Here is an 18,153-nt window from a genome sequence, read left to right on the forward strand (position 1 = left end):
CGTTTCTTTTTGTGATTGTTTTCTTTTTGTGTTTTATGTTTTTGGCGTTTACCCGGTTCCATTAAACGGTGTTTAGTTTAAACCTTTGGCTACTGATCTTTTTTCTGTAGTTTTTCATATTTATATAGATGAATAAACCACTCATTGGATGCAAAATATTTGTTAATAGATACCATGTATGTGTAAGTAGCTGATATATTCCGATCCGCGAAATGCAGATAATAGAGACATGTTAGTTAAAACTCCAAAATATAAACCCCTATTAAATATCCCATCAATATCCCAAACAAATACCTAGAAATCGATACAAGCAACAGTTCTTAAATTACCAAAACATTGAAAATGTATTATAAGCAATCATTATTTTATATGTTATTCATATTCATATATTTAAGAAGTACAATGATTATTATTAGATAAAGATACGGCGAAATTCTTAATATTTGCTTATCACTTTTAGAATAGTTACTGCATAATCTTACGTGAGTACTGTGTTTATGAACATCAACTTTTCAACACACCTTTCTCAACAAAACCTCTCAGTATCCAGTTACCTTTTGTATATATTATACATTTTGGAGGAGTGATGCAAGGCACTTTCACTTAAAACTACTAAGATTCAAAATACTAGAAAAAACTTTTCTAATCGATCGCCTAACTTTTTTTCTAAAATAATTATGATGCAGGTTGTCAGTCCTGCATTTATATAGCATTTTTTTATGTCTTTGTAATATAGTGCTGACATTTTATGATGATATTGTAACAATATGATGATGAATTACTTTAATATGATAACATCTAAAATCAATCGTCGCATAAAACTTGACAGTATTACAAACACTTACATGCAAGGCTCAGCATGATCATCTGAAAAAAGAGAGTGAGATTTAGGTTTCAGCTGAACTTAAAGACGTATCTTTACAGTTGTCACCAAATCTAAACATAAATTAGGAAATGCGGATAAAGTTATCATAAAATCAATGTATGTCATATTATAAGGCTTTACCGCATATGTCGACACTTTTTTCTTGATTTTCTGTGTGATTCAGTTTATATGAGTTTTATAATGTTTATTATCTATTCAATAGGTTGTTTAATTCATAAGTAAATAAGTGCTATGAGGGAAATGGCAGATCAGAAGTGCAATGCCTTGACAAATGATAACCAGCATGTTAACATTGGAGTGTGGAGCATTAAGATATCTATAATTGTCTTACAGTTGATACATTCACGAATGTTTTCACGTATTATCCTAGGTATGTGTTCTCTAAAACAGTGCGTTTTCATTTAAATACTTGACATAGTTTGAACTAGCTTTGCTCTATCCTCAATGTAACCCACCAATGCTTATCATTACGTTACATTACGATTTTGAATTAAACGGATAACCAGATATTTTCATGGCAAGTAGATGAGAAAGGGCCAATCATAGATGTTCCTGTTAAATTACGTTAATGAAAAGGTGTTTATTTTAATGGTTGACATTAACAAGCCAGACGTAAAACTTTGCTGAAAACGGCAATTTGGTATATGAAAAATATGAAATTCGGTTTAGATGTTGTACACAAGAAATTATATCGAATCATAAGTATGCATACCTCTTTTTCTTGAAATCTTGCAATTTATTGTGTAATTCCGTCTGAGAAGGACAACGAAGACAGCTATGCCAACGATCGCTCCAATACTACCGCCAGTCGCCCCTCCGATGACAGGTACAGCATAATGACTCTGCTTTGTATCAACTAAAAAGACATATAAACCGCTATGAATTACTAAAAAACGATAACGTAAATTATTTCTCAAAAAACTTGTTTCTGATATTCGGTTAACTAAAATATGATGTATTTAAGGGTATTCCGCCCAGAACTATTTTTGTATGATGTCGGAGTATCTGCGGTTTGCCTCCGGGAATTCCTGATCTTAAAATTTCCGTAATAAGTGTTAAATACGGGCATCGTAATTTGCCCGGTATTATAGACTGTTGCAGCACAATGAACAGGTTTTCAGTGAAACATGACGCCGGTTTTTTTCACAAAAATGTAATACATAAGACGAGATATAGCAAAATACAGCTTCGTAAACGTACAAGACTCACCTGTCGTAAAAAAAATCATTGTTGAAAAAAGAAAATGAAAATATCAGCTTTTGCAGTTGGAGTGCAAAAGAATACTAGATAAAAACTAACATACTTTTTAATATTGGCGTAAGAAGTTTACTTTGAGGATTCGCAGTTTTAGAACGTTTTTGAATATTGCAAAAAACTGTCCCTACTTGGACATGTTATTTAATGGTTTACCAATTTTTAACCATAGCCTCAAAAATCACTCGGGTCGCGTTCCACCTTAAGTTGAAATATTATATCTAAATGTATTGATAACAGCAGGATTAATATAAGTTGACATGATAAAGCATTTACCTTTCCATCATGATCTCCATCCATATTTTATTTTTATACCTTATTTGTAATTCAGAATGAGGAGTCAACACACAGAAAACACAATCCTACGCGCACATCTCTTTCAAACACAACCCATTGTACGACAATTATTCAAAAAAGGCTGCAATAACATGTACGAGCAATAATGAAGGTGATGATAATACTTCGCAATGAGAGACTTGTTTGGGTTAAGAGAGTCTTTACAATCTGAATAACTGAAGTATGAAGAATCTTCTAAGGACTATACGCCTAATTGAACATTCATCAGCTAACAACGAGTATGTGTTATGTGGAGAATTTATCATATTTGTAGTGTAAATGGGGTTAAAATATTAATATACAGCCCGAAACCCTGGTAAATTTCACAGAGAAACCACTGAGAATATGCTATAAAAATGTACCGTTGTTGGTCGTTAACGGAATTATAACCACAAAGTATATCCTTTATATGGAATACAAAAAGTCCGCGTTATAGCTATACCACGGATAGCTCACAATCTGCGATAATTCTAATCAGCAACAACAACGGCAACACCAACAACAACATTTACTGCATTGGCGATCACAATCGCAACAGCAAATATAACACGCACAAATAATCAGATAGGCTAAGTATAATACAAATAAGGCTACTACGGAAAATAAAACTAATTGCTATTTTGTTTAATATCTTGACTAAAAAAATGATTATAATGTTTTATTTCAAACATAATTTAGTCTCTTAAAACTATGATATACACACTTGTAAATATTTTGCCGATATAAAGTCATTGCGCTATAAAAATACCGGTATGAATAACAAAATATTCAGGCACTAGACGACCAAGGCCGAGAAAATTATTTTTATAGATCTTAAGCTTTTCGAGAAATGAGCGGGGGATTTATTTTACTGTAATGATAAATTTCATATCAATTTATTTTAAAACATAGTTGTATATAAACACGTGTAAAGTCCTTTATTATTAATCAACTATTACGTATTACACGCGATACGGGGACAATCGCGGTACCAATCAAAGACAATTGAAGACAATATATTCTAAAACTCGGCCAATATCGACCGAACTCGGCCAATATCAACAAAACTCGGCCATTTTAAGTTTCCGTCGTTTTGATTGGCTACCAAACTCGCCAAACAAAGGACATGAGAAATGGACCGTTTTCATTGGATGTCGAAACTTGCCTAATATAAGAAATATGCTGAAAATTATCTTAAAAGGAAGCCATTTTGTTTTTCGTTTTCTGACTATTTTGAAAATGGTGTGCTTCTTTTCAATCTATTTGGAATTACAAGCCTATAAAATTCTTCAACCACTTTGTACGGTTTGATATAACAGTTGTATTTAAACTGCTGTAGGTTTTTACAAATATTATGTTTGTGTAAACAAAATAAATGACGTCGAAGGTGAAACATTTGACGTTTTGGCATACGACTTACGAAATAAAGACGAAAGGACATGCTTCCTTAGACCGTACAGCGCTATATTCATAAGTGTGTGCAATGTCACTAAAGGATGCATGTCAGAATCAGCAAAGTCAAGTCTAGAAAAGCAGACAAAATGAGTTATGAGAATGTTCTTTAACCAAAATGTCGAACAATACGTACTAGTTAATTAATGAAATACTATTTATTCGGTCGATTCTTATTGGAGTTATTTGCCATGAAATATATAAAATCTCTTAATTAATAATTTTACAATGAACTCAATGGAGAGGCTTAGCAGATCAGTTTTAGGACAACGATACTAATAACATGCAAGTTCTACCCCACTACCCGACATTTGTTATCATAATATAATACAAATTCGTTTTGTGCAAAAAATAATAATAAAGCAAGAGTAACAATATAATAATAGATGGATGCGGGTGTGTAAGCAGTATTTAGTTACTGCTTGAAATATTTTCAAAGACAGAGTCGAAGTGATAGTTTTGTCGTTTAAAGCGTTAAAAAGATGAAGCTATAAGCTACAAGTTTGGACTTGTCTTAGTTCGTTACATGGTCTCTATGTGTTACAAGAAGGAGGCGTATGTGCTTCCCGTATAAATCATCACCGCATCATCCTCTCGTAAAGGTCATCCCTATGTGATGGTATAAGGCAATTTTAAAGGCCGCGTCATACGGTCAAAAGCATGCTTGCAACCAAAACGATGTGGTTTGTTTTAAGAAGAGGCAAACTGCATCCAAATTCGGAGAATGATCTAATGACTGAGTTTGAAAAAAATAAATTGGGCCATAATCAAAGGAATAACCCATAAATACTCATATATTTGAGTAACTCGGAAACGCGGACGCGGAATTAGCGCTTCAACTGAAACCACAGACCAGGTAAATAGAGGACGCAGACTGGACATAAGACTAGTAAGTATGGCTTTCTCCACGACCTGTACCGAATTTATAAAGCCTTTGGGGAAATTTTATCAATATAAACATTTATAAACTAGCAAATTGTAGTGATATGAGATTAGAGAACGGTAATAGTTCGAGCTGGTCACTGATTGATTTGCTTGCTATATAAAGGTTACAAAATAAAATGAGTATTTTCATATTTGGAATGATTTCATTTAGAACATTAATTGCATTCTGTAAAGATGTTTCCATTAGCGCTTATCCGAGGAAAATATACGTGTGTACGTTATGTTATGTTGATTTGATGACGAAAAAGACGGATTGTAATATTGAAAATATTTTTAATTATATTTCTTCAACGGTGCAATGTCACACTCAAGACATCGTTCTAGTTAGACATAAATACGGTAGACAAATTACGTCTAGGTGCATGATGTAATATATATATATATATATATATATATATATATATATATATATATATATATATATATATATATATATAACCGTCGTTCGAGAAGTATGATAAGCGGGAATCCCGAGTAACAGAGTTATAAAACTCATTGGCGACGTTAACTTAAAAAGGTAATATTGGCACGCGGCATGTCAACACAACATGACCTTTAAAAAACAGAGGAAACAATATAAGAGTTTTATATGTTATATGTAGGGTATATCATGTTGCTGAAATGACCGCGTGTCGGAATGCCTATTAAGCATTTTAATAAATATCGGCACCGACGGCAAAAATGCCAGAAAGAAATAATAGGAACATGCACACATGTAATTTAATGTGTCTTCGAATGTTCGCTCTTTTATGATTTTAATTTTGTCAAACTTTAAATTAAGAAGCGAGAACAATTTCGTGTCCGTTTCAATACATTTTACTTGTATGTGCATAAATACCTTATATTTATCAAACAATAGGTAAAGAGACACTTGAAACGAGATAAATTCACTCACCGGAAATACGATCAAGTGTTTGAAAAGTAGCGTTCACCGATGCAGTAGAGCCTTCTCCATTTGCCGCAAAGAGAGAAACAATGTACTCGGTTCCGGGTTCTAAATATTCAACTGTGTAATACATCACTGTTTTATAGTCTTGTTTTACAGTTTGTGTTATAAAACCGGTGCCATCGACCAGTTTCCAATAGGAAATGTGAAATTTTTGAGGAGCGCCATTGTTGAAACCCGGGATCCAGGTCAAAACAGCAAATGTCTCCCTTATTGTATCTTCAATGACATGGAAGTCCGTTGGTGAATCAGGTTTAGCTGCAATTGAAGTGAACTGAGGTTGTAAAATGTTGATTTTCATGTTAAAATGTGAAATACATTTGGTATAAAAACGTTTGTATCGCCAGTGTTCATGAATGATCTCTTCTGAACATATTTTATACGAGTATACTAATAAATATAAACATTCAGACGAAAGCGGTTGCGGTTCTAAGCTTTGTTTATATTAAATCCTGATTTGGATGACAATATAGATAGGTAATACTAGAACCATGTCAAGTGGTATATAGACAAAAATAATTAAACACTTTAAGTAATCTACCGATGGGTCTAAGATGAAACCATTCAACTAGAGTATCTCCAACTCCGTTAGACACCGAAAATTGGTACATTCTGTAATCTTCCATCTGAACGTTCAGTACCGTTAGTGTACTTAAAAGACCTTCTGTGTTAATTTCAAACTTGTTTATTTCATCCCGCAAAATTTCACAAGAACTGCGATTTGTACACCGCATCCAAACAAATAGTGAAGGCTTGGGCACAGGATACGCGACTATTTCATAGACTAGAGTTGAGTTTCCATGTAGGCGGGCAGTGACTTTAAGCTGTACTTCAACTCCAGGTGGCGGTCTGGTGGAACCTGAAAGGAGAACATACATTTGTTTGTTTTCAGGATTACTAATTATTTTACTTATTTTACTTTATTTAACAGCTTTACTTTGATATAATTTTATAGTACTTTGTCGAAGTAAGTCAACTTTGGTCTCATTCGAAGTTTTTACTACCCCTTCTTTTTAAAATCTGGAATAAAATCCAGCGGGGACAAAAAATAAAGATATGTGTTATAGTAACACAAAACAAAATGCTCCAACAGAGGAAATAAAAGAAAATACACCCCCCCCCCCCAAAAAAAAAAAAAAAAAACACAAAAAAACAACAACTTTAGCGTGCACTTGTCGTAAATCCTCATCAAATTTAAGTAAAAATGATAAAAATAATCAGGTCGGACATATAATTAATAATTTCTGAAAAACAAATGTGGTTCTGTATTGATCAATTTGACTTTTGTGTGTTACCAGGAACTATGTTGTTATACGTTAGTGATCAATAGGTATGCATCTTTATTAAATATTACTTCAGAAGAATGCAGTTTTACATAATGGGCTGGAAGGACAGAGTATGGAATTGATTTGAAGCTAAATCATTATTTTTATTTTACTGATAAATGCTTAATACAACATAAGCATGTTTATTTGCGGATTTTCGATAATGAGTTATGTTACTTTAGTTCTTTATGTGTTGTGGTGTTTTTATTGTATACGTTAACCCCGCTCTATGGCAAATATCTATTAACAGTTTCAACCAGTATAATGAACCATGTAGATACTTTTTTCTACACTTACTATCTGAATAATAATTGTCATTGAAATTGTTGAATCTTTCTTAGATACGTATTTAAGATAAGGGAACCACTTACAGATTTTATGTTAATTACTTTCTGTTTGGTCAGTGTAGAGAGGAAGTTAGTTAACACACTCTTATGAAAAAACACCAAACGGAAACCAGCAGGTCCTCATTTGAACAAACATTTGTAAGTTTTTATCAATCAATAACAATCACTGCATTGTTTTTTTTAAAGTATTACAATAGAAAATGACACTGTATACAAAGCTTGAACAAATTGCATATTCGAACTGTTTTTCTTCTTTGTGCAAATAAAGGGGACATTAATTACCCAAAATTGAAAAAAAAATCTTACTAGTATAGTAAGGGTAATTCAACAAATAAGTAGACACTGTACATAACACATTAAATAGAGGTAACAATTATATATAGTTCGTCGGAATCTGTTACCTTAATTTGCCAAATTCCGTTAAAGGTAAATCGATTGTGCTTGGTTCAGTTCTATTTTAAACCAGAAGAGGTAGAGCAAGGCGGTGCACCGAAATGACGTCGAAGGACTTTTTTATTTGTGTAAAAATCATTATACTTCTTCGACATTAAAACAATAAAATACACATTGAAAAGTTACATCCATTATTCAGTTCTCTATATACGTTCATCAGTACAACATTTAGTTTCTTATTGCTCTGTTGTGCCTCCATACGCACAACACAACCAATGCAAAAAAGTAATCTTTTACCTATATTTTAAATCAGAGTCTTCAAATCGATCGGTCGATCCAATCTTGGAAGAAACATCTGAGTTAGAATCATGACCATTAACCTTTGATTTCTAACGAGTCCTTGCTTGTTTAACGTTATGGTTATCATTTGTGACAGATGTTTGGTAAAGCCCAATTGTGTTAATTTTAACTTTATAGCAAGAACTTGTTTCAAGTTCTGTTTTCAATGTTGAAGTATAATTAAAAATACACAGAAGACCATGTCACATGTGGCCAAATACATAACTTTAAAGTGTTACAGTAAATTCAATGTATATTTTGTTCGATTAAAACCATCAATATACGATGTTGAATAAAAAATATATACTTTCCAAGCATATATGGTGATGATCACATATAAACATATTTCAAGTATGTATATAACGATGAAAAAAGGCAATCACGTCCACATGATATTTAAATATGAATTGTCTTACTGTCAAATGCTCTTGCTAATGCATATTTGATATTTTAAGGTAAAAGCCTGAAGTCTGTACTCGTGATTGCTAGATAAATCTAGATTGTATTAATTATTTAGTATACGTCATTCCCCAGAATGGACCACCAATACAAAACAAAATAAAAGAGAGTGTAAAGCAATTTACTGAAATCTTAATATCGTTTTACAAACCGGCTTACCTGAATCAAAATTTTAACGTTTTTAAGGCATTTCAATTTTATGATATTATTATATTTTAATATTAAAGTACAAACCAAGTTTGTTTCAGAAGTGCGTTTTTATTTCAGGCAATAGTTGAACAAGATGTAAATGAACACTTAATTCAAGTTTATTTATGTGTATTGCAATGTGTATTTATGTGCATCAAGACTTATCAGTCATTTTCATGCTCGGATATTATGTTTAGTATAAAGTGACTTTAATTGGAAATCATAAGAGATATCAATATATCTTGCCTGTATATTTGTATGTGATGACAGCTAAAGTGTACTCAGTATGTCTTCGTAAAAAAACTAAATCACTTATGTGTTTGATGCCTTTTCTATAATGAAAACTCCGGAAATTATCACAGACGCAGTGCATCAAATCAAAGAATTTATCAAACGCGGCAAATAATCAATGTTTAATAAAAATAATTCAGACGTATTTACCTTATAAAATAAAATAATGATTATTTATTTAACCACCAATCTGCTAATTAGTTAGGACTAATCAATGGTGTATATATGCAGATATTTATTATGGCAATTCAAGATCAGTTCCGTCTGCCCGCACATGTAATCGTTTCAATTTTATATAGCTTTTTTATAAGAATTATATAGCTTTTGAACAAAATAATGGCAGACGAGCAAATTCAGAAACGACGCATTGAACAACATAAAAGCAACTAACATAGCTACTTACATTTTACAAATAGCTGAACTGACGCGTTATCCGCCGCTCCATACTGGTTGTATCCAGAACATGTATACACTCCAGCGTCCGAACATTCAGCCTGTATTCCATGTGTAAGTTGATTTACTCCAGATCTTGTAATTATCGTTTTACCATCTTTTGTAAGGGTCATATCCGAACCGGGATCACTTTCTAGCAAACATCGCATATGGTTTGATGAATGTTCATCAATTTCTACAGATGCGTGGGAAACGTTGTTGAATAGTAAAACCAAATTTTCCGCCCCATCTATAATTTAATTTCATTTGACCAATAATATATTGACTGTTTAGACTCTAGTTATAACTGTTTGTTACATGATGATATAATTCAAACAGGAACGTTAACAAAAGGTAGATGAAGTTCTGGTGTTTATATCAAATACAAAATATACTCACAAAGAATATCAAGATAAAATGTTGCAGTATCATATCGTGTGGTCGTCGCTGATGTCAACGTTGGCCGGAGAAGGCTTGACACCTTGCACGTGTACCTGGCCTCGTCAAGACGCTGCAGGTTTGGAATGGTCAAGTTCTGTGTAATTTGTTTGGCCCAAGAAATGCCTGTTCCGGACCTCGTCCACTCAAAGTCAACAATTGGAGGATTGCCCGGTGTGTACAAACACTTGTAAACAAGACTTTCCCCGCGGACTCTTCTGATGTTTTGCAGATTCCCAATTTTTGGGCCATCTTAAATGTTCAAGTTAAATTTAGATACACATATGGCAATATTATTTTACAATTTAATTTAAAACAGTAAGAAAATATTCGCATATTTTACCTTGAACATTTAAGATTATACTATATTTAATATTACAACGACTATGTTACGTCCTAGATAGATGCACTCTTCTACCTGCATCTTACCAAATAATACTACCGTATGAATATATAGTTAAGGAGCTGTCAACTCTCCTATTAACGATTTAAATACTAAATACATTTTCAATTGTTTAAATTTCTTACCCATAATTACGCATTATTACCTAAGGCCCTGCTGAACATTGTAACATCTGCTCACTATTCTGATTTATAACTAAATTGGATTGAATCAATCGAAGCCTGACTCAATAAAGAGAAGAAATATCACGAGGACCACCTCTCTTACAACAATCAACGAAAACGTTTATAACCTCAATTAACCTATGACAAACTTTTAAAACACAATTGCACCATTTCGGACTGGAAATTGTTACAAAAAACTGTTAATATTTAAACCAAATTTATTTCGGTTGCAAAGGAGGGACGAAAGCCATAAAACGCCCTAAATTGCCCTCTTTTACATCAAATCTTGGGTCCGCCCAAGCAATGCTTCCCTGACTATACTTTGACTACACCATTTTTCATGTTTTTGTAATGTTTTTTGTATATAAAACAGTACCTTATTTAATTTTAAAGCGAAAAGCACTTGATGATGTGCAGTGTTAATATTGGACGCGAAACACCCCGTTTACGTGTACTGGTTCGTGTAGCTCCCCGATTGAGATTAAGTTACTGTAAATCATAAAAGCCGGTTATTTTCATTTGTACTGGGAGGTTAGTCAAATATCGCTTAAATTGCTTACACCACGCTATTGAATATATAATCATCGTTCGCAATGCACACACCTACTCATATCTGAATAACGAATATCACTAGTTTGAATTATGCCTGAAAATTGATGACACGCTTAATATTTACACTACTGGATGATATAAATATTTACACGAACATGTACAGGAAGCGTTGCTGCATAAATCTCTTTCCTTTATTAGTCGAAACAATATATGTGCATTAAAGGCAAATCGATTTGGCGTTAGTTTAGCACACATAAACATGCTTTGTTTCACGTTAAACATTTAAACACATATGATAGAACCCGTTATAGATTCATTAGGATTATTTGCAGTTGGAAATAACTATATTGACTGTATTCGTAGATGCGCGGATTCTATTTGTTTTGTGTTATTTATGCAAATGTGTTGATCTTGTAAATTCATTTCTTAATTCCGGAAAGATCTGTAACTTAAATTAATAACTACAAACTAGTTGCAATACTTCATTCTTTTAGTTCAGGTCATGTACGTCAAACAAATGTTTTTTTACAATCCATAGGAAAGTTTCTACTTCACAAATGTTTTACTCCGAATTGACTGTATGCAACTTAATATATAGCAAATGTTACTTGTTTAAAACCAGATGATAATATGAATTGCTTGAACAACATTGTTGGGTTAAGAACAAAGTACTTAACGGTGTAGCTTACTTGTATGTGATTAAGAATCAAGACTTATATTTTTTTATTTTTGTTAGCAGTAGGGGGGAATTTCATATAACATTTTCGTATTTGTATTCAAACATTGACCAAAAAGAATGCACATAGTTCCAATTAGGAAGAAGTATATCGATAAGATTTTTTTTAATTTCAAATAAGAGGCGGCTAGAATTCCAGGTGTCGACCGTAATTGTGCTAAAGAACTGTACAAATTTTAAAGACAAAAAATACTTTTATGACATAAAAACATTTTCTTATAGTTAATATTCGAGGATAATCGCGTACGTTGTACAACTGGAATACAGAATTGCAACAGGTCTGTGACATATAAGGTTGAGAAATTGCTAATACAATGGTGAATGTGTCGTACGAAATTCTGGTCTTATGTGATAGAAAATGTTATCGAATACTCTTGTCTTTGAGTTTTAAACATATTCAAAACCAATCATAATCGTACAATTTTTGTTGTGTCTGAAGCTTGTAAAATAATAGGTATTTTCTACGCTACGTCTACGACTTTCCTACGTTTAATCCGCGTTAGTACTAGGAATCATCCGCCATTTCTATGCGACTTCCATAGGTTATTCCTACGACTGTGATAATATCTTAGGCTTTCGCAGAAACACAATAATATTTGACTTCCACACACTCACATTCCACGACAGTCGTACCACCAAAAGTTCATATAACGCAACTTCAAATTCCAACATTCCAAATATCATCCGTTCCCTCTGCTTAAGCCCCACTCGAATCGATTAATAAAACGAAGGTACCGTAAATACGAAGTGCAAACATCACCTGAGCTATACAAGCTGATAGGTACGCAAGTTAAATTGTCAACAATATTTTGTATCAAGTAGTAAGGTTATTAAATGTTAAATGTGCCTAATTAAAATGTTTTATTATTAGATTTGTGTTGTAAATATAATTCTCTAAGGTAAAAAACTGGGATTACAAACACTGTAAATATGATTATTCAATGACAAAAATATATGAATACTACGTTAGTTAGTTGATCAATTCTCTTTTCTTGCGAAGTGAAATTTGACAGGCGGTCTCGTGCGATGTTATATTTACATATTTAACAACTCAAAAAGATTAACCGACTTACGTTTTACTTCCTCTGCTTCATGTTTTTTAAAAAGTTACCATTCAACAAGCCAGTTTACATACTTCTACTTACACAAAACATCGATTGATACAGTTGCCCTGGATACATTCTCCTTTGAATTGCCAAACGATGGTTCCATTCGGTTCTGAACTTGGCACGTGTAATCGCCGTCGTAGGACCCTGACTGGAAGTTGTTCACTCGCAAGATGTTATTAGAATTAGAGCCTCGTGGGTACGTCCAGCTAAAGTTACTGAGCGGGTTACTTTCGGTGCTGCAGTTGAAAGCCTTGTGGTTACCTTCGATGACCATGACCGTACCTGTGACCTCTTTACCGTCCATCTGTATTGTTGGCACCGCAGGGGGAACTGCAAATGCAATTTATATTAAACTCAATTAAATACTGACAGTCGTCGGCACAGTCATAAAGTGTTTTTACTTCTTTTGAAGAAAAGTAAGCTTATAACATAGCACAGACAGAAATGAATTTTGCACAGCTCCATGACGAATTGTGTAGCATAAAAAGAGGAAAAAACTAACAATGACCATGCAGACAGACACTTAGATGATGTAATTTCAAGCAACATCTCACTCAAATTAACTTGAATAAATATACACGAATGACATGTTAAGAAATAACAAGCCATATCGGATGCAATTAAACAGTTAAATAAAAACACCAACACTCGGCAGAAAACAGATCTATGAATAGACATAAAAGAGATTTCTTTTTTAAAAACAACCATTAACTTCAACCGTTCAAGGATAAAAAATTTTATAATTGATGACTCCATTACCAAAGGTATTTTTGAAAAAGGACTTGACAAAATGTTGAAATATGCACATTAAAAGGCGCCTTGATGGAAAATGTATCTATAAAGGTGAAGGAAATGGATATGGACGCATACAATTCAGTCATCGTTTATGTTGGCGGTAATGACGTCCGCCGCGGAAGACCATTAAGCAGACTGGAGGAAGAAATGACGTCACTCATTGAGACGATACATTCCACAACATTTACTATTTACATCTGCACTTTAGCTCCGCGGTCGGACATTCACATTAAAAAGCATTCGTGAATTAAATGTGATAGTGCACAGCCTTGCTGAAAAATTCAATCACAATGTTATTGACGTATTCACGTCATTTACAGATGGAAATGGCTACTTGTGTCCAGACGGGATACATATGAGTCCGTAAGAGGGGTATGAGTTTACTTGTTCGCGCCATGGATGCAAAACTGTGCATTATCAAACCTGCAATCTGGCGGAAACAGAAAAGCTCATTACACTAGGGCATTTTATTGGCTCAAAACGACTGTTCTGATAAAAGAAGTTTTGTAACCGGACACACATACGGGAATTTACGTCAACATCTGGTTATCGCCAAACGATAGCGGATATGGTTCCGGCGTACTGTAACTTTCGGCAACAACATATACCGCACATCAAACACTCGGACGGAAACAGATATGGAACCGGACTGAGCTCTGGTAACTTCAGGCAGCATCTCAAACCCCGCGACAAATATCAAACTGGGCAGAATTCCACGAACTAGCGGCAGCATTCAATTTCAACGAATGAACATCCCAGCAAAAATGGATTTGGAACTGGGAAACATCCGGTTACTACCACCAGCATACCGTACCACACACTATAAATATGCGTTTATCTGAGAACGTGAACAGATGGACTTCCAGCAAGGAAGGATACGAGACCGGATTTGATAAACAACGACGTTCTGGATCGCAGCAAGGAGAGCCGAGCGGAAATGGATACGATGCCGGACAAATGCCCGGTAGCTACAAAAAACCACCCAGTATCTCACAATTGGCGGACAGGCGGAAATGGTTCATGACGGAGAGATGTTAATCGACTACGAACAGCATCCCGATTTGCGGTCAATCGGAAGTGGATGCAGTACCGCGCAGATGTCTGGTAGTTACCAACAAACTCCTGTTCAATACAACTGGCATTTGAGCGGAAATGGATGTAAAGCCGGGCAGATGTCCTGCAGTGACCAACAAGCTCCGTTTCGAACTGTCAGCAGTCGGGCATATACAGAGATGCTGTTTGGCAGACTTCCGGTAGTGAAAATGGACACATAAACAAAAATTTGACGGACAGGGAACACTTCAAAATTTGATTCATCCTTAGGAGGGCTCCGACGGGCTCCGACAGGTCTCGGTGTGCTACATATAATAGGTTTTCTATTTAAAGTTAAGTATGCATTAATTGCAAATTTACTACAATTTTAATAGTTATGCAAACTGCCAAGAAAATCAAGCATATCGATGTTTTTAATATTTTACAGTACACATTAGACTGCAGTAGCTCTAAAGACATCTTAATTTGTACAAAAACAAAACATGATAAAAGTTTCCATTGTGCAGAAAAGCATGTAGACGGTAAATCACCAAATTGTCATACATCGTTTCATAAAACTAACACTTGTAAAAGTGATGAGAAAAATGCTAGTATACTTTTTACAGCTGAAATAAGCCTCAAATTCACAGGATCTGGGCTCCATTTCGCCAACCTTAATATATAGCATATGCTCCCAAAATTAGATGAAATAAAATTTCATTAACAGAATAAAAATTCCCCTCATTTGTTAGGATTATGTGAAACGTTTTTAACAGAAAATATACAGAACAAATTGCTTCATATAACACAATAAACTCGAGAGGAGACACCGTACTCATAAAAAAGGGCGGCTGACTTTTAATCTATATAGAAGAACATATAAAATATAAAAGACGATATGATATAGAGTCTGCTGATATTGAAACGATTTGGTTAGAAATAATTGGAAAACAGTGCACATCGTTTTTTAGTAACTTTTGTTTATCGTTCCCCAACCTCGAGTCAAATGTGAATTGACATGTATGACTCACAAGTGGACATTTTCGATACTAGTAATGAACAGTATTATATTCTTGGTTATTTTAACATTAATCGTTTTAGTGATCAACAATACGACAGTACTAAATGGTCTGACTTAACAATGAAGTACGGATCGAAAATTATCGTTACAACACCGACTAGGGTAACGAAAAATCATCAACGATAATTGACCATATTTATACAAATTGTATTAACACGTTGTTAACGTCCATGCTTTACACCATTGTCATGGAGTGATCAGATCACTTTCCAATATGTTTCACTAGACATAAGATACATAACGAACTGATTGATCACATATCGATATCTTACCGATGTTTAAAGAAGATCAATTAATAACAATTTTAAAATGGTCTTATTTCATCAGGATATGATATGATTGAAACAATAGTCATTCCGAACGATGCTTCAAATGTATTTGATTATATTGTAAACCAAGTATTACTTAAACATGCTCATTTAAAATAAAAAAGTAAAACATGATTTTCAACCTAACTGGTTTACTGATGAAAAAACAACAATGATGTTTGAAAGAGACGAGTACTGTAGAAGTTGTAAAAACGACAAATATATGATATTAAGAAGAAAATTACAGCCTCAATTAAAAAGGTAAGAATGCATTTTTTAAATCAAGCGCTGAAGGATAAAAGGGATCCAAGCTTTATCTGGATGAATTTAAAGGATATTTCTCATTGCAAAAAATGGCAAGATAATTTTACCGGAGCAGCTACAAATTGGTGACTGAGAAGTTTCTGGAGGATTCATTGTAAATGAACTGAACACTTGTTTTACCAATATATCAAATATAATAGAAACAATGCCCTTTAAACCCGAACGATTATTATATATGCAAAAAGCTACAGAAACATGCTCAGAAGCAAAAACTTGTAAACTAAAATATGACCTAAACGTTTAATAAGGAAACAAAACGTTATAATTAAATTATATACCACCACTTGAGGTAAAACAGATCATTGATAATCTTGATATAAGTAAATCAACTGGGATAGATGAGAGTGGCCCAAGAGTAATTAAACATTGCGTTGACTTCAGCAAACCATGCTGTGTGTCTCTTATAAATAACAGTATCATGAACGGAATATTTCAAGATGATCCAAGTACGTTTCGTCCAAAGTCGATATTGCCAACAATATCAAAAGTATTTGAAAGGCACATTGCCAACCAAGATCAAGATTACTTACAATCTACAAACATTATATATACTAAACAATCTGGATTTAGAAAAAACCATTCTTGTTGTTCAGTGGCAAAACTTATATATGTTTATATGTTTATTCAGAAATACATGTAGACATACTGTCCATGTGTATACATTCGAGAAAATAATATATATATAAGTTGTCAAGTGATCAATGCAATATTTATAATATACAAAACATATATGACATCGCATAGAACACAAAACGTAAAACTATTGTATATATGTAGAAATTAAAATCAATACATAAAATTAGATTAAGTCGGGATTTAAAGACTTTTAAATATCATTGTGTTAAATATCATTGTGACTTAGACACTTTTATAGTGCTAGTGACCGATGAACCATTGCCAAGTATCCAAGTCAACCAATGTGTAAGTACATATATATATTGTTTTGACTTAACAGAGTTTACAGCAGATATTTCATAGACATATTGTTATTTTTTCTTAAAGTTATCTCTCTAGCTTAAAGTTACCTTCTTATCATAAAATTGTTTACTGCAATTTTCTTCCGTCATATTTCATTGTGATATATATTGTAAAAGCGAGAAAAGTTCACTTGCATGATTTTACCTTATGGTTGAGGGTACGTTTCATACGCTAACAGTTTTCTCATTCTTACTACCTCTTTTAACTAATTGATAATAATGTTCTATTTCAAAATTAAAAAAAAATATATACTAATTTAAGAGATATTTGGACGTCACAAATCGAAGTCAGTTTTCACTCAATTTGTTATGCTTGAAGTGGTTCGATTTGATGCTAAAATAGTTCACACGTGTATTCGGATTTGTAATTTTTGTCATTGTGCTATGATTTAGTAGAATCCTGCATGTATTCAAAGGTATATATATAGTTGTCTGAGTGTTTACACTATCTTTTAATGTAAAAATCAGTTTGTCAGTTGGTAACTACTTTCTGCCGGGTTAACCACTGACCTTGATACACATGTGCGGTCTTTACTGTTTCCCAACGCGTTTCCATTACGAGGACATTTTATTGGTAGTTGGACGTCACCTGACTTAACAAGACTATACTAGCTCAGAATGTTATTTATAGTTGACCTAGTTTATTTATAGTAACTTAAAA

The 18,153-nt window shown here is 33.4% G+C and overlaps 1 protein-coding gene across 1 annotated transcript in view; it reads right to left on the minus strand.

Annotated features, from left to right (window-relative positions):
* Positions 1–18,153, minus strand: part of LOC128234650 (hemicentin-2-like) — a 63,406-nt gene that overhangs the window by 12,343 nt on the left and 32,910 nt on the right. Inside the window, exons 5-11 of the mRNA XM_052949017.1 lie at positions 13,012–13,305; positions 9,973–10,263; positions 9,545–9,823; positions 6,340–6,657; positions 5,748–6,056; positions 1,599–1,742; positions 846–867 (exon numbers count right to left, since the gene is read on the minus strand). Of these exons, the coding sequence (XP_052804977.1) occupies positions 846–867; positions 1,599–1,742; positions 5,748–6,056; positions 6,340–6,657; positions 9,545–9,823; positions 9,973–10,263; positions 13,012–13,305 (1,657 nt within the window). The remainder of the gene's footprint in view (positions 1–845; positions 868–1,598; positions 1,743–5,747; positions 6,057–6,339; positions 6,658–9,544; positions 9,824–9,972; positions 10,264–13,011; positions 13,306–18,153) is intronic.

Source organism: Mya arenaria, chromosome 5 (genome assembly GCF_026914265.1).
Source record: "Mya arenaria isolate MELC-2E11 chromosome 5, ASM2691426v1".
Classification (NCBI taxonomy): domain Eukaryota; kingdom Metazoa; phylum Mollusca; class Bivalvia; order Myida; family Myidae; genus Mya; species Mya arenaria.